At 33.9% G+C, this 21,997-nt stretch overlaps 1 protein-coding gene across 1 annotated transcript in view; it reads right to left on the bottom strand.

Annotated features, from left to right (window-relative positions):
- Window positions 1-459: 459 nt before the first annotated feature.
- The window catches only part of LOC121863411 (peroxidasin-like), a 180,262-nt gene continuing 158,724 nt past the window's right edge, over window positions 460-21,997 (bottom strand). Inside the window, exons 22-32 of the mRNA XM_042362044.1 lie at window positions 21,785-21,992; window positions 21,452-21,568; window positions 20,795-20,946; window positions 19,575-19,749; window positions 16,743-16,980; window positions 13,167-13,284; window positions 12,688-12,899; window positions 8,864-9,071; window positions 8,472-8,664; window positions 6,604-6,738; window positions 460-2,242 (exon numbers count right to left, since the gene is read on the bottom strand). Of these exons, the coding sequence (XP_042217978.1) occupies window positions 2,150-2,242; window positions 6,604-6,738; window positions 8,472-8,664; window positions 8,864-9,071; window positions 12,688-12,899; window positions 13,167-13,284; window positions 16,743-16,980; window positions 19,575-19,749; window positions 20,795-20,946; window positions 21,452-21,568; window positions 21,785-21,992 (1,849 nt within the window). The 3' untranslated portion in view covers window positions 460-2,149. The remainder of the gene's footprint in view (window positions 2,243-6,603; window positions 6,739-8,471; window positions 8,665-8,863; window positions 9,072-12,687; window positions 12,900-13,166; window positions 13,285-16,742; window positions 16,981-19,574; window positions 19,750-20,794; window positions 20,947-21,451; window positions 21,569-21,784; window positions 21,993-21,997) is intronic.

The raw sequence follows: 21,997 nt of genomic DNA, 5'->3' as shown, positions 1-21,997 counted from the left end.
ACATTTTCCGAAAACTCTCTTGATTTTCAATCTCGGAAAATTTGTTCCTAAAGCCGGAAACTTTTGGAACATTCCGGCTTTAGGAATGATTTTTTGAGCAAATTTCAATTCCGGCTATCAGAGATTTCCAGGTTTTGGGGATTCCGGCTAACGGAGATATTACTATATGGTGGTTGTAGAAGAATGACGACATATTGAATGCTTATTGTAGACTTAATAACATTTCAAGTGTTGGAAAATAATTACATAAGGAAGCATACTGGTACAGTACAGTAGCAAAAAAATGCATTATTTTAATATATTTTCATTTTAATTAATTAAAATCTTTCTGTAAATTGGGGCTTTACTTTGTAAATCAGCGTGGGAAGGTTTTTCGTAAGTGCAAATCATAAATAAAATCCTCGTAAATCGGGGTTTGCCTATCAATGATAATTCTGAATTGGGTTAATACAAACTTTGTTGAGTGATAATTTTTTCATTAACATCTGTTCAGATATACTCCAGTAGAGTAACAAAAATGGTGTGGATTACTTATACTTGAGAACAATTTATTACTCATGAGACATTATTCCAGAACTTTTTTTTGTATTAACAGATGTATTCATTTAACTTGCTGTGAAAAACTAGTCAATTAGGAGTAACTTTGTGTTATCATTTCTTTGCAGGTTGTTCATAAAAAAAGGATACACGGAAAAAAAAATCTTTGCATGTAGTACAGTATGTGAAGAATATCCTTGACTAGTTTTCTACAGAATGAAAATATCAAGCAATACAGTATATCACATTAAGTATACTACTGCAGATATTTTGCTTTTTAATGTTTGGGATCATAGTCTTCAGACTCTCCAATTTGATTTGGCCATCTTAAAGCAGGAATAAAATATCAAGTTGTTTTAAACATACAGTACAGTAATTCCTAAGACTATCTCACATTCTTCAGAATAAGTGTTGTATGTAAGTCTGCTGATGTGGCTCATTGTTAACAAACAAATCACTAAATCTGTCTTAATTTTTTTTACCATTTTAAATATGGAGGTAAGGAAAATACAGTACAAGCACACTTCAAAAATCATCAAATAACCATTAATGTAACCGAGAGTGCAAAAATAAAGAGGCATGTAATACATCTTAACCCCTTCACTATGGGGATGCCACTTTAATTAATTTCTTCACCAAAGAGGGCACCCTGTACACAAGTGGTTAAATGTAGTCTGATGATGTATGAAATGTCCTGACAAACAAAGGTGTACATTATTTTAAGTTAACAAAATTTCTATAACACTACTGGCAGTGAATGGTATTATGGTATGTAATAAATATAATAGATATAAAGTTCTATGTCAATTATTAGCACCATATTAGTAATGCTACAATGTCATTAAAAAGCAGAGCTAAGGTAACTATTGAGCTAAACCTAGAAAAAGTTGTGATAAACAAATTGGTTAATATTTTTCATAAGTTTCATGTAAATACACCTGTGAACATATATGATTTCCTACTGACTAGTAATGCAAGCGCAAGCTAGGCAAACGCTACTTATTTTTTTTTAAACGGTAAAACAATTAAGTAAACTTCACAGTGGCAGTGACAGGCAATATGCAGGCAATGTTCTGAAAGTCTAAAACCGTGAAAGGCTCTTGATAATATTGTTGGTTCTCTATGAGTAAAGTATTATTTACAGTAGATCCCTACAATCACTGCAGTCACCACATCATTTTAAACAATGTTGACTGTACATAAATCAGGGATCTGTAAGAAAGTACCTGTACCGTCAAACTGTTGTAAATAAATCAACTTTGTCCTTATTGTAAAGATCACAGTTACATTTCTAATCTTGTATGCACCCACTTTACAAATGCTGTTTCACTTTAATTTTGTAATACATAACATAATATTTATTTTGCATCGTGAAATTTTCAAAGAAAAGAATGTTTGGTTTACACAGTACATAACAATTATGTTCACCACATAGGAAATACTGCTCTATGTTTTTTCTTTCTTTGGCAGATGACTTACAATCATTCAAAGTCAGTAATATTCCTTGGAAACTGGTAAAAGAAAATTTGCAAATCAGCAAATGGACGAGCACAGAAGAGCCTCCAAGAACTGGAAGCGAATTGAAGAAACTGGTTCTATAAACAGTTTTGCCTCAACAGACAGGACAACACTGGTCTTCTTGTGTAATTGGATTGTCACATGTCACTGGGGGACACTCAAGTACTCGGCACTCAACATTACCCCTCTGTAAAAATATACACAATAATAGTGAGGAAGGATATGTCAAAAAGACATTTCTCAAACTGTAACATGATGCAAGAAAGATCTGGTTGTTTAGGTGGACAACAAACTATAGTACTTTTTGTTAATGTGAAGATCCTAATACATACCTAGATGGTCTGTCTCTAATGAGTGTGTACACCTATTTCATTATGGAGAAACAAATCTGCTTGGCCTTCAAGATTACTGTGTGCAAATGATTTCCAATTCATAGACAATGTCCAAAGGAGGACTAACAAACTGGTGTTATCACTTAAATCTCTCTCCAAGTGATGAGAAAGTTTTTAATTACTCAGTTAATACAGAAAGGCAGGAGGCAATTTAATGGAAATTTATAACTATCTCTGAGCATGAATCAATCAAATGTGCAAGTGTGGAGTTAACAGTTAGTTGTGCCCCTAGAGGCCACAGCCTTAAGTAAGTTAAAGAAGCCAACATTATAGAAATTATCAGTGGTATCTTCTTCAGAGAGGGTATAACCTACTAGTGAATGCTGTATGAACTCAAAGGGCGAGTTCCTACAGCTTGTGTCAAATAACAAATATGAGATCTTGGGCTAACTCATAAAAGTTATTCGATTTGGTACCAAAATTGAATAATCGATTCTCTTATTTGTTTGACACAAGGAAAATACCATACAACTATTTTTCAGTATTACTTTTAAACTCTTTACAAGAAATTTGATTTCCTAATTTTCAATATCTTTATTTATTGCCTTTCCAGTGTTTGTATAGGCTGGACTTAATTAACCCTTTCATTTCAGGTGACCACATATAGGAAAGGCAATAAATAAAAATATTGAAAATTAAAAGGTCAAGTTTTCTACATAGCCTGTAAATCAACAACCCACTGCGAAGGTTTGCTACAGTGTGAGAGGCGCTCACCCAGCTGATCGTGCTCTCTTGTTTGTACACTTTCTGATGTAAAGAATGAATAATGGTTATTAATATATTATTACTTTAAGAACTGCAAACAGTAAAATATACATTATTTTCACCAGTATTTTTGCAGTATCAGTAGATGTACAGTACAAATCCTTTATCGACAGTGGTGGGTGGCAGTAAACAACTTTGTGTGATGATGGGGTGGACCAGGACAGTGACATGCCATCAAGTAAGAGTGACCCGGTTGCAAATCTCTAAGTGGAGTGTTACACCAATTTCTGTGTTCAACTGTACAACCAAGATCTTGTTCGTAACAGTACTTGCCAACAGTTTATAATACGAAGCTGATTGACTGCCTAAATGACTGGTAAGCTCAAAAGTGGCAAAGAGGTTAAAATTAATATGTACCAGAAATAGGGTTTAGTTCTTTATGCAAGGGTTTCATAGTCTGCTAGTGGGATTCAGATCTAACAGTTGCCCCAACATGATTCTTTAGTGGCTGAAAGTACAGCTGAATGGAAAATGTTTAGAATCAGTATTATCACTGTAGCTTATTATTTTTGTATAATTAGGCTTGTACTGTATACAGTACTACTACAGGCTGAACTTTTCCAATTCAATAACCTTCGGATCTGAGCAGAGCTACAGGAGATCCTAAAATTTTCTGGTTAATGGGAGTTCACATATAACTTATAATGCAAAAATGACTTGGAACCTCAATGCAGTAAAGTATTAGGTGGCAGTTTATCTTCCTTGCCTGCATTAACTGCAGTATTTAGCATGTTATTTAGCAGAATATAAGCAGTTTTTTACCTCCTCAGTATTATGATAAAGGGGTCACACATTGAGAAATTAGTATTTCAAAATACAGTACAACTGTTTTCAAATGAAATCAATTTAGTACTGTACCACTGAACATCACCACTCTTTTCTTCCAGCACCTGATGGCTGTGAGACATATTAAAATCTTTTAATTAGTATCAGCTTTAAAGTATATTTTATATGTTCTCATATTCTATTACTGTACAATAAAACTGGTTTCTTAAACTGGATGCATTTATTACCCTTAAATTATGCCAGTAAAGATTTTTGCAATTTATTTATTTATTTTTTGAACTATTAATTAAATTGTGTACTTAATACAGGAATACATCGCTATTCACAACCCTGCTTATCAGCAACTGATATTTTAACACCCCTATTCGATATTCGCAAAGATACCTCGCTTATTTGCAAATGAAATTTTACGATAACCTACAGTAATATTTCAAACGAAAACTGGGCGGGCTAGCCGCAGCTCTCATATTCCAACATAAGGTCACCTTCACCCCGACTGGGCCAACTTTGAATTGTGTTGTTGTTACTTTTTCAACTTGTAATTTCAAATAGATGCACAGTACATATTTTTATTCAGTGTCTTTTACTCTGTTACAGGCACACAATTGTTCATACAGAATGCATAAAAATAGAAAAAAAAGATTATCATAAGGTCAAACATATATGTCCACAGTAGTCAGTGTGCTATCTTGAGAAGGGAAGGTGGGAGCAGGGGGGTTGTGCGGAAGGGTGCAGGTGGTGTGAGGTAGATAATGATGATATTTAACAGTTTATTTTGAAATAGTTTAGCTGCCAGAATGCTGAAAATACACAATTGATAGAATTGACTTATTACATACACTGACATGTCACACGCATACACACACACACACACACCTGGCGTATTTTTTTCTATTATTTAAATTTGTATATTATTTATGATGAAACATTAATCATAACAGGCTAAGACTTGCGATCATGGCAACGGCCAGTCCCTCCCGCCACCTCCAGTGTCATCTCGTACATATCAGCTCTCATTAGGCCTATATCAAATTAAAGGCAACACAAGGTACAGTACAGGTGCTCCCCTACTTAAGAACGTTCAACTTACAAACTTTCAGAGATACAAACATCATCACTGAGGGGAGTTAACTGCCAGAACAGGTGTTTAATGTGGTTGAGACTGAATTATTTTGAAGAAAATTCCAGATACCTGTAGAACAAACATTACCTAAGAGGAGAAGAGTGAGTCAGATTTAAAGACTGTATTAAAGGGTATAGCTGTACTAAATATCTTTTCATTTTTTACAATATGTTTGGTATCTACAAGAGTAAAGTTGGACTTACAAACAAGCCTCAGGAACGTAACTCGTTTGTAAGTAGAGGAACACCTGTATGTATTTTAATAATAAGGTAAAATATTTTATAAAAATAACTTATTTTACAGTGAACTGTTATTGTATTATACCATTACAAATAGGAGATGCACTCCTGATGACAAGGGTACAGGTAGGCATTCATAATAACAGATTATTACAGTAACGTATCTTTACTAATTAATGAAGATACAGTGGGAGGGAGAGACAAGACCCTTACCAGGGGGTGGGGGGGAGGAATCTGACTGTGATCAAACCCCCACGACTCACTCTCTCTCTCTCTGTGTGTGTGTGTGTGTGTGTGTGTGTGTGTGTGTGTGTGTGTGTGGAGCGGTGATGAAGGGAACCTACGCGCGTGTGTACATGCTGGGAGTTGGTTATTATTATTTTTCAACTCATATTTTCAGGTAGATACTGTATACATAATTTTTTTTTTCGGTTACATGCACATACAGTCTTCATATAAAATGTGTCAAAAAATTAAAGAAACGATAATAATAAGGTAAAAAAGATAATTAACATTTCTTATGATTGTTGGCTGGAGTCGCTCCCATTGTGAGAGAGCGGTGGTGAGCTCAGTTGCTCCAGTCTCACGTGTGTAGTGAAATCTACATTATTGCGACCTTGGTCCTTCATAGCCTTGGATAATGAGGAGTATTTATCGAAAAATATGTGGTGAAAGTTGTCAGCTGGGAATGCATCCTCCCCTATTTACATTAATTCTTATGGGGAAAATTGCCTCGATATTTGCGGTTTCATTAATCGCAATGACTTTTAGGAACACATCTCTTGCAATAACCGGGATATTCTTGTATTCAGATGCAACTAATACATCATTTCCACACATTTTATCCTAACAGTGTTCAGACCATAGAAGCTTCCAATTTATGGAAATCCAGATTAGGGAGTTTCAATCTGTATTTGAAAGTGATCTATATGTGTATCCACAGCAATAACTCCACAATGGGGTCATTACGGTATTGTATGTAATACAAAAATTTATTTTACGAAGGGTGGTCTAACATACACAGAGATTTCCTAAAAACTCAGACTAAAGTACCAAGCTTTGGCCTGAATTAATCCACAGAAGTGGAACATTTTTGTACTATGTTTCTTTAAGAGAAGTAAATCATCATATTATATTCACAGTTCATATAATAAACTATGACACATGCTCGAGATCAATTTAAATTTTTTAGATATGTAACTACATTATTGGTAACCAGTACAATAACCTTATCTCAACCTACCCGACACTTGCATGTAGTGCAAGGATCCTTATGCCAGGATTCTCCAGGGTGTCGTTCATGGCCCTCTTCATCTCTGCATAATTTTCTTCTTCTCTTTCTGATACTTCCACTGCACTTTTGTTCTAAGGTGGTAACCTGATAATATAGGATATTTAACTAAATATTTTACAATAAGCATTAAACACATCCAAGATGGCTGACTTTCAAAATATTATTACAGGTACAACCACCGATTATCTGGGAATTGATGGTCCGGCACCTCCTTTAGTCCAGACAAAATTATGAAGGGACACTTAACTTCCTCCCCTCCTCCTTCCTCCCAGCCTGGGTGAAGGTAGTTTTAGGCTTAAAGTGTTTATCTTATAAAATGTAGCCGACTAGACTTAGCAGAATATAAATTGCATTAATGGAATCCTTGTAAGATACTGATTAATTTGAGTATAAACATCACATAGTTTGCACAAGAGATAGAAATTTTAATCTAGTGTAGTACATTTGTGTACAAGTTTTTAAACTCATATTTTCGGGAAGATATATGTAACTTTTTTCATTTATTTTTACTCATTTACATGCACACACCATCCTAAATATATATTGTGAAAAAAAGTACAGTATAAGAAATAATTGTCCTAAGGGTAAACCTGTAATAAGTAATTTCAAATTTTTTTATGTCTAGTGCAAACTACAGTATGTGATGTTTATACTCAAATTAATCACTATCTAACAAGAATTACAGCAATGCAAATTATATACTGCCAAGTTAATTCAGTGACATTTTATAAGGGAAAAACTAAAACTCCTTCTGTATGATAACTATGCACTTTGTTATCTCCCCTCCCTGACAGCTGTTAACACCTCACCTCCCCCTCCTCCATCCTTACAGCCAGGGTGAAGGCAGTTTAGGCTTAAAGTTTTTATCTTATAAAATGTAGCTGACTAGACTTAGCAAAATATAAATTACATCGCTGGAATCCTTGTAATATACGTAGTGATTAATTTGAGTATAAACATCACATAGTTTAATTTAAGTTTCTAGCAGTCCATGGTGCTTTATAGACACAGGAGGTGTATAATTTGCAGGACCTCGGTTGGTCCAGCAAAACAGATTATCCGGCAAGGCTTTGAACCAAGGGTGCCGGGAAAATCGGTGGTGTACCTGTATTAAGAACTTGCCTGTTCTACACCACTTAGCAGATGTGAACACTGCATCAAGATGGCTTCAACTATGGATAAGTCCATATAGGCTGCATAATAAACTACTGTAATTGTGTTTAGGTAACTGGATCAATTTGTGCAAAGTAGAAAGAATAAAATAGAGAATTCTGTGTCAAAATTTTTCATTCAATCAGTACTCCATACATATTCATATCATAATTTCTTACAACTGAAAACTTACCTTTAGTCAAATAGCATAGTTTATCACCAATGGAGCAGTAAATTTGTAACATTAGACATATTGCAGTTGGACAAATGTGAACTCATGACAAGCAATTAAGATTAAGTAAGGATGGACAAAAAAAATTTACTTCGAGAAATAGTGAAAGTGAGTCCCAAAGGCCAGACAACTAATTAGGAAAATGTGGATGCAGCATTTTTTTTACGAGCATTACCCACCCGGGCACAGGTCATTTTATAATGTCCCACATCAAGGACCGGGAAGGGGGGAATAAAAAAATAATAATAAAAATAATAATAATAATAAAAACAATAATAATAATAATAATAATAATAATAATAATAATAATAATAATAATAATAATAATAATAATAATAATAATAATAATAATAATAATAATAATAATAATAATAATAATAATAATAATAATAAAAAGCCGCTTGCATACAACTATTACTTCTATTATACAGACCTTTTTATTCAGCTCAATAACAGTTCTTGAGAGCTGCTCTACCAACACTTCAATCCCTTCTATTCGCTGTTCTGTCATATCTTGCTCATAACTTCCCAGGTTAGAATCACTTTTGACTTCTTTATGTTTTGTTCTTGGTACCCAGCCTCTAACACCATCTTGGCGGTAACTGTGGTGGGGCCTAGGCACAGGACTTCCAAGAATCAAGAAATAAATTAGACAGAAAAATCATACAGAAATAACAGAGGATGACTATTTTACATTAATATTACACTTAAACCATGACTACTATATGAATTAAAAGTGTTTTTCCATGGTTTACTAGCTTCACTGATTGCCCAAAATTTCTAAGATTTATCAATATCTTTTTCATAAATACATATTATATTTACCTTTCTCTATATTCACTATAGGTAATATTTTCTGAATTATTACTATACATAAGTGATGGGTCTACTTCATTGTTAGCTTCTTGTTTTCCACTGGTTATACCCATCAAAATATGCTCTTGGTCCTCAATGTGAGAAAACTGAGCTTGACGACGGAAACGGATGTTTGGTCCTTGGGTCAAGCTAATGAAGTTGCCAGCATTTCGACAATCTACAGAATTTTTTTTAGAAGTAAACTAAGTTAATCGTTTATCTATAGCGTACTAGTGCAAGATTGTGATGAATGGTAAATGCAATACTTCTTTATAGTATATGAAATAATCTAAAACTAAGTAAGAAAAAGCATATCTGATGAGTAAAAGTGTACATAAGGGTATAAAATTTACGTCCACATAAATTACTCGGGTGTAAGGAATGTGAATTAATTGAATGCACAATCTCGTTCAAGTTCACAGCTGGCAACTCAATTCTATAGTATTCGATTCTGTGATTGGTTACTTAGTTCCCTGTTGCTTAATTAATGGTTGGTTTCTGTGGTTTCGTATTATATTATACTACGTACTATAGTAAACAAACGGCCTTGAGTTGCCAGCTGTCTCCAGCAGTGTTCGAAGAATCTTGAAAGAGACTGAACATGGTTTATAAATTATGAAAAGGCTTTGATTTAGTCAGTACAAGACCTGTCACAAATGCCTTGAGAAACATGAGGAAAAATAAACTTACATAGCATTTATTAGTCACGGTAATGTTTCTATGATCAGAATGTACAAAGAGGTAAAAGAAAAAAGACATGATGATACCATTTCTCCAAAGCTCCTGACACTAGCATTGGTAGACTTCTTAAAAGTACCTGTACCTCAATTAGGAATAAATATTGTTCAGATGAAAGCATGGTGATTATACATATACAGTATAAGAATAAAAGAGGGTAGGCAGGTCAGACAATAATTGGAAATTCATTCTAATGTAAAAAGAGAGCTGTGCTCCAAGTGCACACTATTACAATCAAGGAGGTTGAATGGATGGAGGCGGCGCCAACTGCCTCAAGTGAAGTCACTGAGTGTGACTGATGCCTTGACCAATATGGTGGCGCTTTTCTCTCAGTGACTTCATCCTCCTTGCATAATAAATAAAACAATAGTATAAATCCTGCAGAGTTATCAATAACCAACGTTTGTTCGTAAGTAGCTGCGGCAACTGTGGTTTTGTTGCCCTCACCAAGATGGCGGCCTGGCTTCACGCGTTTGTTACATACACAGCGAACACCGCCACCATCCATTCAACCTCCTTGATTACAATACTCTAATATGGCTTATACATAAAGAAAATATAATATAAAACTATAAAATAAGAAAAATGAAGAGCCTGGGTGTGTATGTGTGGGAAGTGAACATATGAATTGACGCAGTGAGCTGCAACTGCGACCAGCCGCACTCTCCCTCCCCTCTATGTGATGTCACGGATACACAGCCAGCAGTCACATGAGTCTTTGGAGTCAACTTGGTGACTGCCTGGCTGAACTGTGTCATGTGTATACTGTACTTGTAAATGTGATGAATAAAAAAAATATAATAATAATAAATGAAAGAAAAGAAAATGTACTACAATGACATTTGGCAATCTTTTCAATATACAGTACACAGGACACAAGACAGAGAGCCACCATGCTGCTCCTCCCTTCCCAACTGTGTGCTACCTCCCGTGGTGCATGTAAGAAATGCTTATTCGTGTTTGACCTTATGATTATTTTTTGCACATTCTGTATGAACAATTGTGCATACATGTAAAGTTAAAAAAAATAAAATAGGAGTTAAAAATAACAATGACTCCATTCACAGCTTGACATGGAAGGGGAGTGCTAAGGGGATGTAGTTACAGTGGCCCCTGAGAGAAAAATTTGTGGCAGTGCTCATGGTGATGAGTGAGAAAAAGAAAAAAACACAATGTGAGAACTTTTTGAAGAAAAAGTTAAGATACTGACTTATTAAGGAGTGGCTTATATATAAAGGGTGACCTTACATGACATCAGGTCAGGTCAATAACATGGGATCCACTAATTCACACACCACCTCCACAGCACACGAAAGAAGAGATAATAAAAATGAGCAGCCTAACAAAGATCATCTACCCTACATCTACCACAAATGCTTTCAAAGCATTTTTAACCTTGGGCCACTGACAAATAAATTATGTAGCATATTAGTTTTGTGTTCAAATCAACATGTGTCACAGAAAGACTTCTGGTTGAAGCAAGTCTGATTAGGGAAATGAATTCAAAAAAGTTATTATGTACCATGTCTAGTGTTTATTAAAACCATTTTGGAACAGTTTATGGGTAATTTCTGGTCTCTGAAACCAATAATAATTACAGCATTTCCATTTATACTATAATTTGCAATCTGATAATTCACAATGTCTTCTGGTATCTAATTGCCAAGTTAACTCGAATCCACTGTATAATGAAACCCAAATGTTTGCTTATTTAGCAATGTGCTAACTCCCTGCCAGCACACTCTAAACTTTTTACGTATCAAAACTATCTATTTCTGTGAAGTACTTTAAATCATGTGCATGACCAGAAATGGTTAGGTTATAGTATCAGTACTTATTACTGTAAATGACGCAAAAGTAAAGATTCTGTTAATTGTACCAACCACCACCTACTGGCAAACCAATTAGCTGATTTTCCGGCATCTTCGTGGTGTAGATTAATATAATCTTTTTTTCTTCTTCTATTTTTAATGTCATTTTACTCTTAATTTTTTGCCCCCCAGGCCCCATTTTGGGTCGATGACCTGTGCCCGGGTGGGCTATTCCCCATTAAAAAATAAATTAAAAAAAAAAAATAATAATAATGATGGGTAAATTTTCAGTGGTGTTTTTTGTGACTGAACACATTCTTAAAGTCCTGTGCTTATAACATTAAAAATGCACCATTTCAAACGAATCTCTCATACTTCATGTAATTATGGGTTAGGTTTGCAAGAATGAGCTTCTCATTTCTCTTCAATATTCTCCATTAAAAATGATAGTACAATGAACCCTTGAAGATCTGGACCTGGTAAATGTGGATTTCGGAGGATTACGACAAAAAATGTGGTGGTTCTGGGCTAAGAAGCCTCCCTAAAAAGCATTCCCAAAACAGAGCAAAGAACATTTTAGGACCGTGGGAACTGGTTGACCAGATGGTTGTGTTGGACACAGGTGCCCAAGGAGGTGGGAAACATAAACCGTAGGTAAATGGACGGTTTATATAATTTGTTTATCACTGTGCCTGTCACTGTTTACAAATTAGGCGACAATTATGGCTTTTTCACAGGAAAAAGTCTGTATAACTAACCCCAGTGGTCAGGATAATATGTACTGTATTTTTGATGTTTTTTATTTCATTATTTATCTTTTTTATACATTAGTACATTCACCGGAAGATTCAGACAATCGGCTTTTTCGGACAGGTGGTCCCCCCCCCCCTTTAGTCCGGATCTTTGAGGGTTCATTATAGTATGTTACTACTGCATAGTTTATTTAAAAAAAAAAAATTCATTTAAAGTAAACTTAAAAACTCTTTGGAATTATTTTAATATGTTTATAGGGGTGTGGAGGAGGGGGTTTTGACCAAAGGAGTGCAATTAAAGTCTGGAAGTCAATCAGAAAGTAGGTTTCAAGTTACAGAATCCTAAGATATGGACAACTTTTCTGGACCTTAATCCTTCTAAAAGTTGAGGGATGCCTGTAATCATAAGCAATAAGAATATTATGCAGTGCAGTAAGTTTATCAAGTATCATTATGACCTAATTTTTTGGAAGCCATTAATACACATATGTACCTTTACAGCAGTCAGTCCATATACGTAAATCAACATATGGAAGCTTCGAACATTCCATAAATGCTGGGTTCTGTTCACGTGGTAACACAAACACATCAGGTGTCATGTCTTCTATTTTATCACCATTGTCACAGATGACTCTTCCTAGAGTGACTTGTTTGATTTGTGTCAATTGTTCAGTCTTGAATATAGTTGGATTCTCATACCAGAATCTGCTTGCAATATTCATATCATTAATGTGTATAATATAATAATAATAATAATAATTCAGGGGTATATATATATATATATATATTTGAAGAAACTTTAAATAGAATACTGTACACACAATATGATAAATTTATAAGTATAAAATTTCATGGAATAGCATTAAGATATAATACCCAAAAGTTATATGGCATTAATAATTATATAATACAAAATACTGTATTAATGACATCACTTTTAAATTATCACCATAATAAAAAGAAAAAACTGACCTGTCACCATCACGCAAACGCCTGAACTGATCGACAAGAAGACAGAGGAAAGTTGGTCCTACTCTGGCACCTTCAACAGGGTCCTCCAGCAAGCCGCCAACCCAGAGGTCCACATTTCCTAACAAAATTTATGATAACATACAACAACCAGTCATTGTAAATAGTAATGAATGTGGCTCATGGAGAGAGAGAGAGAATTATATATATATATATATATATATATATATATATATATATATATATATATATATATATATATATATATATATATATATATATATATATATATATATATATATATATATATATATATATATATATATATATATATATATATATATATATATATATATATATATATATATATATATATATATATATATATATATATATATATATATATATATATACAGTCAACCCTCACTTTACGCGGTCCCGCATTCCGCGTTTCCACGTTTACGCGGTGCCCTGCCAGAACCCAGGATGCTCACATTCCGCGGTGGGTGTACCCCTTTACACAGTGAAGTATAATTTTTTTTAATTTAGCTCATAAAATTCATACAAATTATCCGGCCAGAATATAATTTACATTGCTGGAATTCTTACAATTTGATGATCATTTTGAATATAAACATCATAGATTTTGCATTAGACATACAAATTTTAGATATAATGTTTACTCTTGAGTAAATATGTTATCTTTTGTGCAAAATATATGATATTTATATTCAAAATATTCCTGGTCTTACAAGGAATCCAGCAATGTCAATTATATTATCCTAACTTTAGTCTGATTTATTATTTATTACTAAAAAGGTAAACAGTCTGGTATTCCCACACATTTATCTAGTAGGGACGTTGGTGGGGGGGAGGGAGGGAGGGACCGGCGACCGACCATCTGTTACCGTGTGAAGAATATTTTTTTTTTTATTAACTGAAGATTTTTATTTTAGCTCATAAAATTCATACAAATTACCCGGCCAGAATATAATTTACATTGCTGGAATTCTTACAATTTGATGATCATTTTGAATATAAACATCATATATTTTGCATTAGACATAAAATTTTTAGATATAATGTTTACTCTGAGTAAATATGTTATCTTTTGTGCAAAATATATGACATTTATATTCAAAATATTCCTGGTCTTACAAGGAATCCAGCAATGTCAATTGTATTATCCTAACTTTAGTTTGAGGTATTATTTATTACTATACCTTAAAATCTAGTGGTTTTCCCCCCCAAATTTCTCAGATAGGGAAGAGCCAGGGAGGTTACTGTGAGAAGAGGGGGAGGGAGTCGAGTCCATTATTTGAATGGACATTAACTTGGCGACTGTATTTCTCTATTTCTCTTAAGTATTAATTATGTGCATGTACCATCATAAAATTAAGATGCTATTTTTACTAGAACATAGGTATTGTGTCGGAAAAAGTGGAGTTTGGGGGTCAGCCGGTCTCTATTTCATTTAATCCCATATGTTATGTTGTTCACTTTCTGGCGTTTTTAATTAACGCGTAAAGTGAGGTTCCTGTTGTATACATACATACATACATACATACATACATACATACATATATATATATATATATATATATATATATATATATATATATATATATATATATATATATATATATATATATATATATATATATATATATATATATATATATATATATATATATATATATATATATATATATATATATATACATACAATATTACCCCGCCTAACGCGGTTTCACTTAACGCGTTTTATCATATACGCGGTGCCTCGCCAGAGCTGAACTTTCACTTAACACGGATTTTTTCCACATATACGCGGTGAGTGTCCGGCCGGCTCGAGACGCTATTTTTAGATTTGCCCCACCCGCCACCCTGCCTGACTGCCTGTTTTAGCTCATAAAATTCATACAAATTACCCGGCCAGAATATAATTTACATTGCTGGAATTCTTATAATTTGGTGATCATTTTGAATATAAACATCATATATTTTGCATTAGACATACAAATTTTAGATAAAAATTTTTCTCAGAGTAACTATGTTATCTTTTGTGCAAAATATATGACATTTATATTCAAAATATTCCTGGTCTTACAAGGAATCCAGCAATGTCAATTATATTATCCTAACTTTAGTTTGAGGTATTATTTATTAAAATTTAGTGGTTATCCCACACATCTCCTTGGGACGGTTGGTGGGGGGTGGGGGGGAGGGAGGGACCGACCGACCATCTGTTACCCAGTGAAGAATTATTATTTTTTTTTATTAACTGAAGATATTTGTTTTAGCTCATAAAATTCATACAAATTACCCGGTCTGAATATAATTTACATTGCTGGAATTCTTATAATTTGATGATCATTTTGAATATAAACATCATATATTTTGCATTAGACATACAAATTTTAGATAAAAATTTTTCTCAAATTAACTATGTTATCTTTTGTGCAAAATATATGACATTTATATTCAAAATATTCCTGGTCTTACAAGGAATCCAGCAATGTCAATTATATTATCCTAACTTTAATCTGAGGTATTATTTAATACTAAATGTTAAAAACTCTGGAAGGGAGGATTGGTGGGGGGTGGGGGGGAGGGTTGGGACTGACCGCGTGGTTGGAAGAGGGGGGGAGGCAAGGTGGGGTACTTTGATTGACAGATAGTGTCGTGAAGATTATTTTTTTTTTTATTAACTGAAGATATTTGTTTTAGCTCATAAAATTCATACAAATTACCCGGTCAGAATATAATTTACATTGCTGGAATTCTTATAATTTGGTGATCATTTTGAATATAAACATCATATATTTTTCATTAAACATACAAATTTTAGATAAAAATTTTTCTCTAGGTAACTATGTTATCTTTTGTGCAAAATATATGACATTTATATTCAAAATATTCCTGGTCTTACAAGGAATCCAGCAATGTCAATTGTATTATCCTAACTTTAGTTTGAGGTATTATTTATTAAAATTTAGTGGTTTTCCCCCAAAAATTTCTCTGAGAGGGAAGAGCCAGGCAGTGTAGTGTGAGAGGGGAGGGAGTTGAGTCCATTATTTGAATGGACATTAACTTGGCGACTGTATTTCTCTATTTCTCTTAAGTATTAATTGTGTGCATGTACCATCATAAAATTAAGATGTTATTTTTACTACAACATAGGTATGTGCCTTCAAAAAGTGGAGTTTGGGGGTCGGGCCGGTTTCTATTGGAATTAATCCCATATGTTCTGTTGTTCACTTAACGCGGATTTCACTTAACACGGGACCCTCTGGGTTCTATTGACCGCGTTAAGTGGGGTACAACTGTATATATATATATATATATATATATATATATATATATATATATATATATATATATATATATATATATATATATATATATATATATATATATATATATATATATATTATATATATATATATATATATCCTTTTTACAATAATGGTATATGCTACCTGTATATTTTTTTACATAAAACAACACAATTTACTGAAACTGATAGTGGCAACAAATGGAAAAAGGTAATTACAATGGTTTATATTAGATTGTTACCTGGATGGCCATATAACTGCTTGAGATTGTTTCTAATGTTAACTGATGATATGTGAGATCTAAGTTGATCAAAGTTTTCTGGCACTGAAAGATTACAAGCTCTTCGCCATTCTATGTAGCCTGGTAGAGCATGATCACGTCCTCTCTGTATATTGAGTGATGCAAGATCAAGTGCCACCTCATGTACAGCACGAAACAACTTTTCAGTCAGTTCTGTGTTTAAAAACTGGCCAGGCATCTGCAATAGGAAAAAAACAGCATCAATTTTGGCAAACTTACTTAACAAATTTCAAGAAATCTAAATATATGAACTTCTTATATATCTTTCACTAAAGGGCTGCAAAAGGTGCATAAAATCCAATAAAAAAAGAGAGGTTAATCTTTAAGACCCAAAGCAGATTTCAAAAGGGATCTGTTAATTGTAAACAGTTCCAGATCAGAACTGAGTTTCCAACCCTGAGAAACACCCGGTCATTTCGATGACATTGTATAAGCAAAAAACAAAAACTCAATCTAAAGGACATAAATAAACAAATAAATACTTCACTAGACCTTTGGCGCTAACTGTCAAACATGTCACTGTCACCTCCCCTCCCTCCCCCAACTCCACCTCCCAGCAAGGGTTTGGTGGTTATACAATAGGCTTTAAGTTTTTATCTTATATAATATCACAGACTAAAGTTAGGAGAATATAATTTGCACTGCTGGAATCCTTGCAAGACAGTGAATAATTTGAATGCAAAGGTCATATATTTTGCATGAAATAAAATTTTTCAATTGTATTTTTGGGTAGATTTACATAAATTTCTTCATTTATTTTCATTCATTTACATGCACACACCATACTAAAAGAAACATAAAAGAAATAAATGACCTGTACTGTACATGTACTAAATGAATACGGTACTAAAATTGTTATGTCTCGTGCAAATTATAGCTTGTTTATAATCAAATTAATCACTATCTTACAAGAATCCCAGCAATATAAATTATATTCACCCAGGTCATTTCACTGGCTTTTTAAAATGAGAGAAGCTTAGTCAATTAAGGACTGTTAAATAAACACACACGAGACCTTCGGCTCTAACTGTCAAACATATCACCTCACCCCTGCTCGCTCGCTCGCTTGTTCCCTCCCTCTCCCCCAGCCCGGGTTTTAGGCTTACAGTTTTTATCTTATATAATATCTCAGACCAAAGTTAGGAGATTAAAATTTGTATTGCTGGAATCCTTGCAAGACAGCGAATAATTTGAATATAAACGTCATATATTTTGCACAAGAGAAAAAAATTAATCACATGCATCACATTACAGAAGTGATATACATGTATATATATATACTGTATACATGTATATATATATATATATATATATACTGTATATATATATATATATATATATATATATATATATATATATATATATATATATATATATATATATATATATATATATATATATATATATATATATATATATATATATGTATATATATATACTGTATACTGTATATATGTAGGATGGTGTGTGCATGTGACCAAGTAAAAATAAATGAAGAAAGTTACATATATCTACCCGATAATACGAGTTGAAAAACAACCATAACACCTCACAGCTTGGTTCAGTAGATGACGTGAACTGGGTTCATTTTAGCAGCGGGTAGTAAACACGGCATACAGAGAGAGAGAGAGAGAGACCGGATAGGAATTTGTCGCATCCAGATGTCAGTTCGGACCAACCAAAATCTGGATATGATAGGTCCGGAAGAGCAAGGGTTTACTGGGCTTGTATAAAAGAAATAGTTTGTATTTTTTTAAAATGTCCGCACACAGGATAAAGTGGTCCCTCGGTTAACGAGCGCCTCAATTAACGAGATTTCGGTTAACGAGTTACCTTCCATAAGATTCTTAACTTCGGTTAACGAGTTTCTTACGAGCCGACCTCCACATGTTTTAGCTTGCATTTGGCGGTCCACCAGCTGTAGTATTAGTCTGCCAATACAGTAATCGGTTCTAGGGCTTAAATTCCTTACCCTTTAGTAAATATCAAGAAGTTTATACTATTCAATAATTTTAAAAGTTTAATATTAAATTTTTTAGTCATTTTAACAATTATTGAACATAATTGAAGGTAGGGTCACTAGTCTGTGGCACGCCATCCAGCCTGCCAACACACCATACAGGTGTCAGTCTTGGTGTCTTTTCAGTAGAGGTAACATCTTACTTGAGACTCTCTTCAACTAAACGCTTTATTTCTGTGTTTACAAGCAAATTATTGGTCATTTTTATATTTATTTTACATATTGACAATATATAATGCAGTGCAGTGTTGATTTAAAGAAAATAATCTTGAATTATACCAAGAGAACTTAAATTTTATGGGTGAAATGGCACCATGGGGTGACTTCTCTTCCACCCCAATGCCTTCTCTTCTCCCTTCTTCTCCACCCCCATTCTAATTCTCATCATCATCATCCAGGAGCCTTCTACATACACACTTCAAAGTAAGTGTACTTTTCTACCTTTTTTGTTGAATTTAGGCAATTTTCGGTGAGCTGGAACCAATTACCCAAAAACCCATTGAAACAATGGTTTTGGTTAACGAGTTTTTCGGTTAACGAGCAACCTTCTAGAACGGATTGTGCTCGTTAACCGAGGGACCACTGTATCCTAATAAATTAATGACATCGCGCTGAAAGGGTTAAACTTAATGGTTCTAAAATCACCATAACCTATCTTCCTCTACCATAAGTTCTTTCTTCTACTTTAGTAAATAATGAGTAACTTTTGAACAAAGCCTCTTCCTTAGTTCAATTTGAGTCAATAGCATTACCTTGAGTTTTGCAGGAGTTGCAAATAGACCTCTGAGAAGTGGATCAATTCCACCTTCTTGTACAATACGCCAGGGGCTAAAGAAAGCCTTGTGCAGTGGTAAATGACCTTCAGGGATTGGCTGGAAGGTAGCATTAAGTCGATGGAGAATTGGATTGATCAAAGAATGCCCAAATCTGCAAAGGATGGAAAAAAGAATTTGCATAAAGGAGGGATTGAGCTTCTGACGCTCCATTTTATGGATGGGGAGGAATACATAACACCTTAAAATACATTTCTCACACTGTTATATAGCAAGTGTACAGCTGAAGAACTAGTGTAACAGTGGTGTTGTTGTTGTTCTTGATCAACAGCACCAAAACTGGTTGAACAAAGTGAAGTACAGTAGTTGGATCAAGGTAACGTCTTCACACTTCCCCAACCCTAAGCTGGGATTTCACAAGGCCAGTTCTTTCTTTTTGGCAGGTGCAAAATTTTAGATGTGATCAAGGTAAGGATAACACAAAGGATCCCATACCAAAAGACTCTCCCAATTAACTCACATGGGCAAACACACACACTTTTGAAGGTGAACTCCTCAATGATTAACAGAAGAAAAATTTTGCCTTTACTTTTCTGAAGAGACCAAGTAAAGAAATGTCCATAGTGAGTTACTCTAATATCTCATTATTACATGTGATACCCCTAAGGAAAGGGTAAGTCACATACTAGTTTCATACTCTACTGTACTATAAGTGTTATCTGATAAAGTGAAGACAATCTCTAAAGTCACATCTACAACCCTGGAGTCAACAGCTAGAGTATAATACAAATCATGAACACAGTCTTCATAAAAACTGTCCTTTATGACTGTTTTTCCACCACCAGTTTAACTTCAATGAGGTACAGTCTCAATTGTACTATGAATTAATTTTTCAATATATTCTCAATTTAATCATTACTGATACATATCTTTTTCTATACATTCTCCTCATTCAAATTATGATTTGATGTGATATCCATTTTCAAATTAGATACAGAATATCCATCCCATATATCCAATAAATACCTCCCACTTGTACAGACTTAAAAACCAAAATGGCTGTTGATGGCCTCAACATTGACCTTCAGAGGAAAGTTACATAAAATCCTATATTTCAAATACTGTTATACACTTTGAACTAAATTATCATTAATAACATGAAAGTAATATGTAATCATTTACCCATTAATAAATGTTACCTAAAAGCACCAGTAGCAAAGACGTTACTAATTGTGGGCTCCAGGTCAGGGTTGTAGCCTCTGTATTCTCCAAGCTGTTCCATCCCCTGTGGTCCTATGATGTGTGGCAGCCAATGAGTGTATGTTATGTGCTGGATCTGGGCTCCAACAATCTGTAAATCATGAAGGTATTATTGTGCTGACTTCCAAAAATCTTTTTGAATGGGTTTATTTTGAAGTTAAAGTGTTTTCAATATGCTGATTTCATCCAAACTGAAAAGAAATGACAAGGACCCTTGCTTATGAGAATCTAAACTGACAACTTTTTTTCTTGATGAAAACTTGCAAGTTTGTCAGCACTATTAATCTGCCATATAACACCACCCACGAAAATTTGTTAGATATGTCTGATCTAGGTAACTAAACATTGTCACCAATACACACAATTCATCCTTATCTTCAGGGTCTAGTGTAATGGGAAAATACAAACTGAAAACTAGAATATTGTAAGAATGACGAACATGAGGTTCTGTTTACATTGTGACTCAACGAAATTTGATAAAAAATATGCTGGAACTTTTTTTTTTTAATTTCCCCAAAAAAGGCAATCAAAACACCTTTCACTCTCTTTGTCTCTCTCAGCAAAAATGAGAGTTTGAAGATATAAAAATCACATACCTTTCTAGCTTCATAGAACACAGTATCAGCATCCCAGTGAGGATTGATTTGACTGAAGGCTTCAGCTATTCTGTTGTGTTCTCTAAACCACACTGTGTGCATGGCAGTCAGACCAGCCTGCAGGAAAACTACAACATTAACAAGTACAAGTAACTCATGTTAGGAAATGCATCAGACGATGCTTAACTATATAACATGACACATTATACTGTATACAGCAAGTCGTTGGTTCATATTTTTTTTTAAATGTAAAATGTCTACCATCAGTTAAGAGGAACAATCTACAAATAGCATTATATAAATTTCAATCTTTATCAAAAACTCAAACCTCACCTGTTCATTTGCTCTAATATCTCCAGCTAAGAAACAGTCAATGCCACTTTCACTTAAATCTCTTCGGCAATCTACAGGTGCACCTTCACTGAATGGCATAAGGGGTTTTCCTGATGGCATGAAAATTCCATGTCGTAACTGACCACGATTATGAGTCATGTTGCGTAGGAGTCGTACTTCTGCAGCACTAGACCCATAAATCTGTGAAAAATC

The sequence above is a fragment of the Homarus americanus genome, unplaced genomic scaffold (assembly GCF_018991925.1).
Source record: "Homarus americanus isolate GMGI-L3 unplaced genomic scaffold, GMGI_Hamer_2.0 scaffold40248, whole genome shotgun sequence".
Lineage (NCBI taxonomy): Eukaryota > Metazoa > Arthropoda > Malacostraca > Decapoda > Nephropidae > Homarus > Homarus americanus.
Note: the sequence above shows the minus strand (reverse complement) of the source record. Positions and strands in the feature narration are given on the sequence as shown.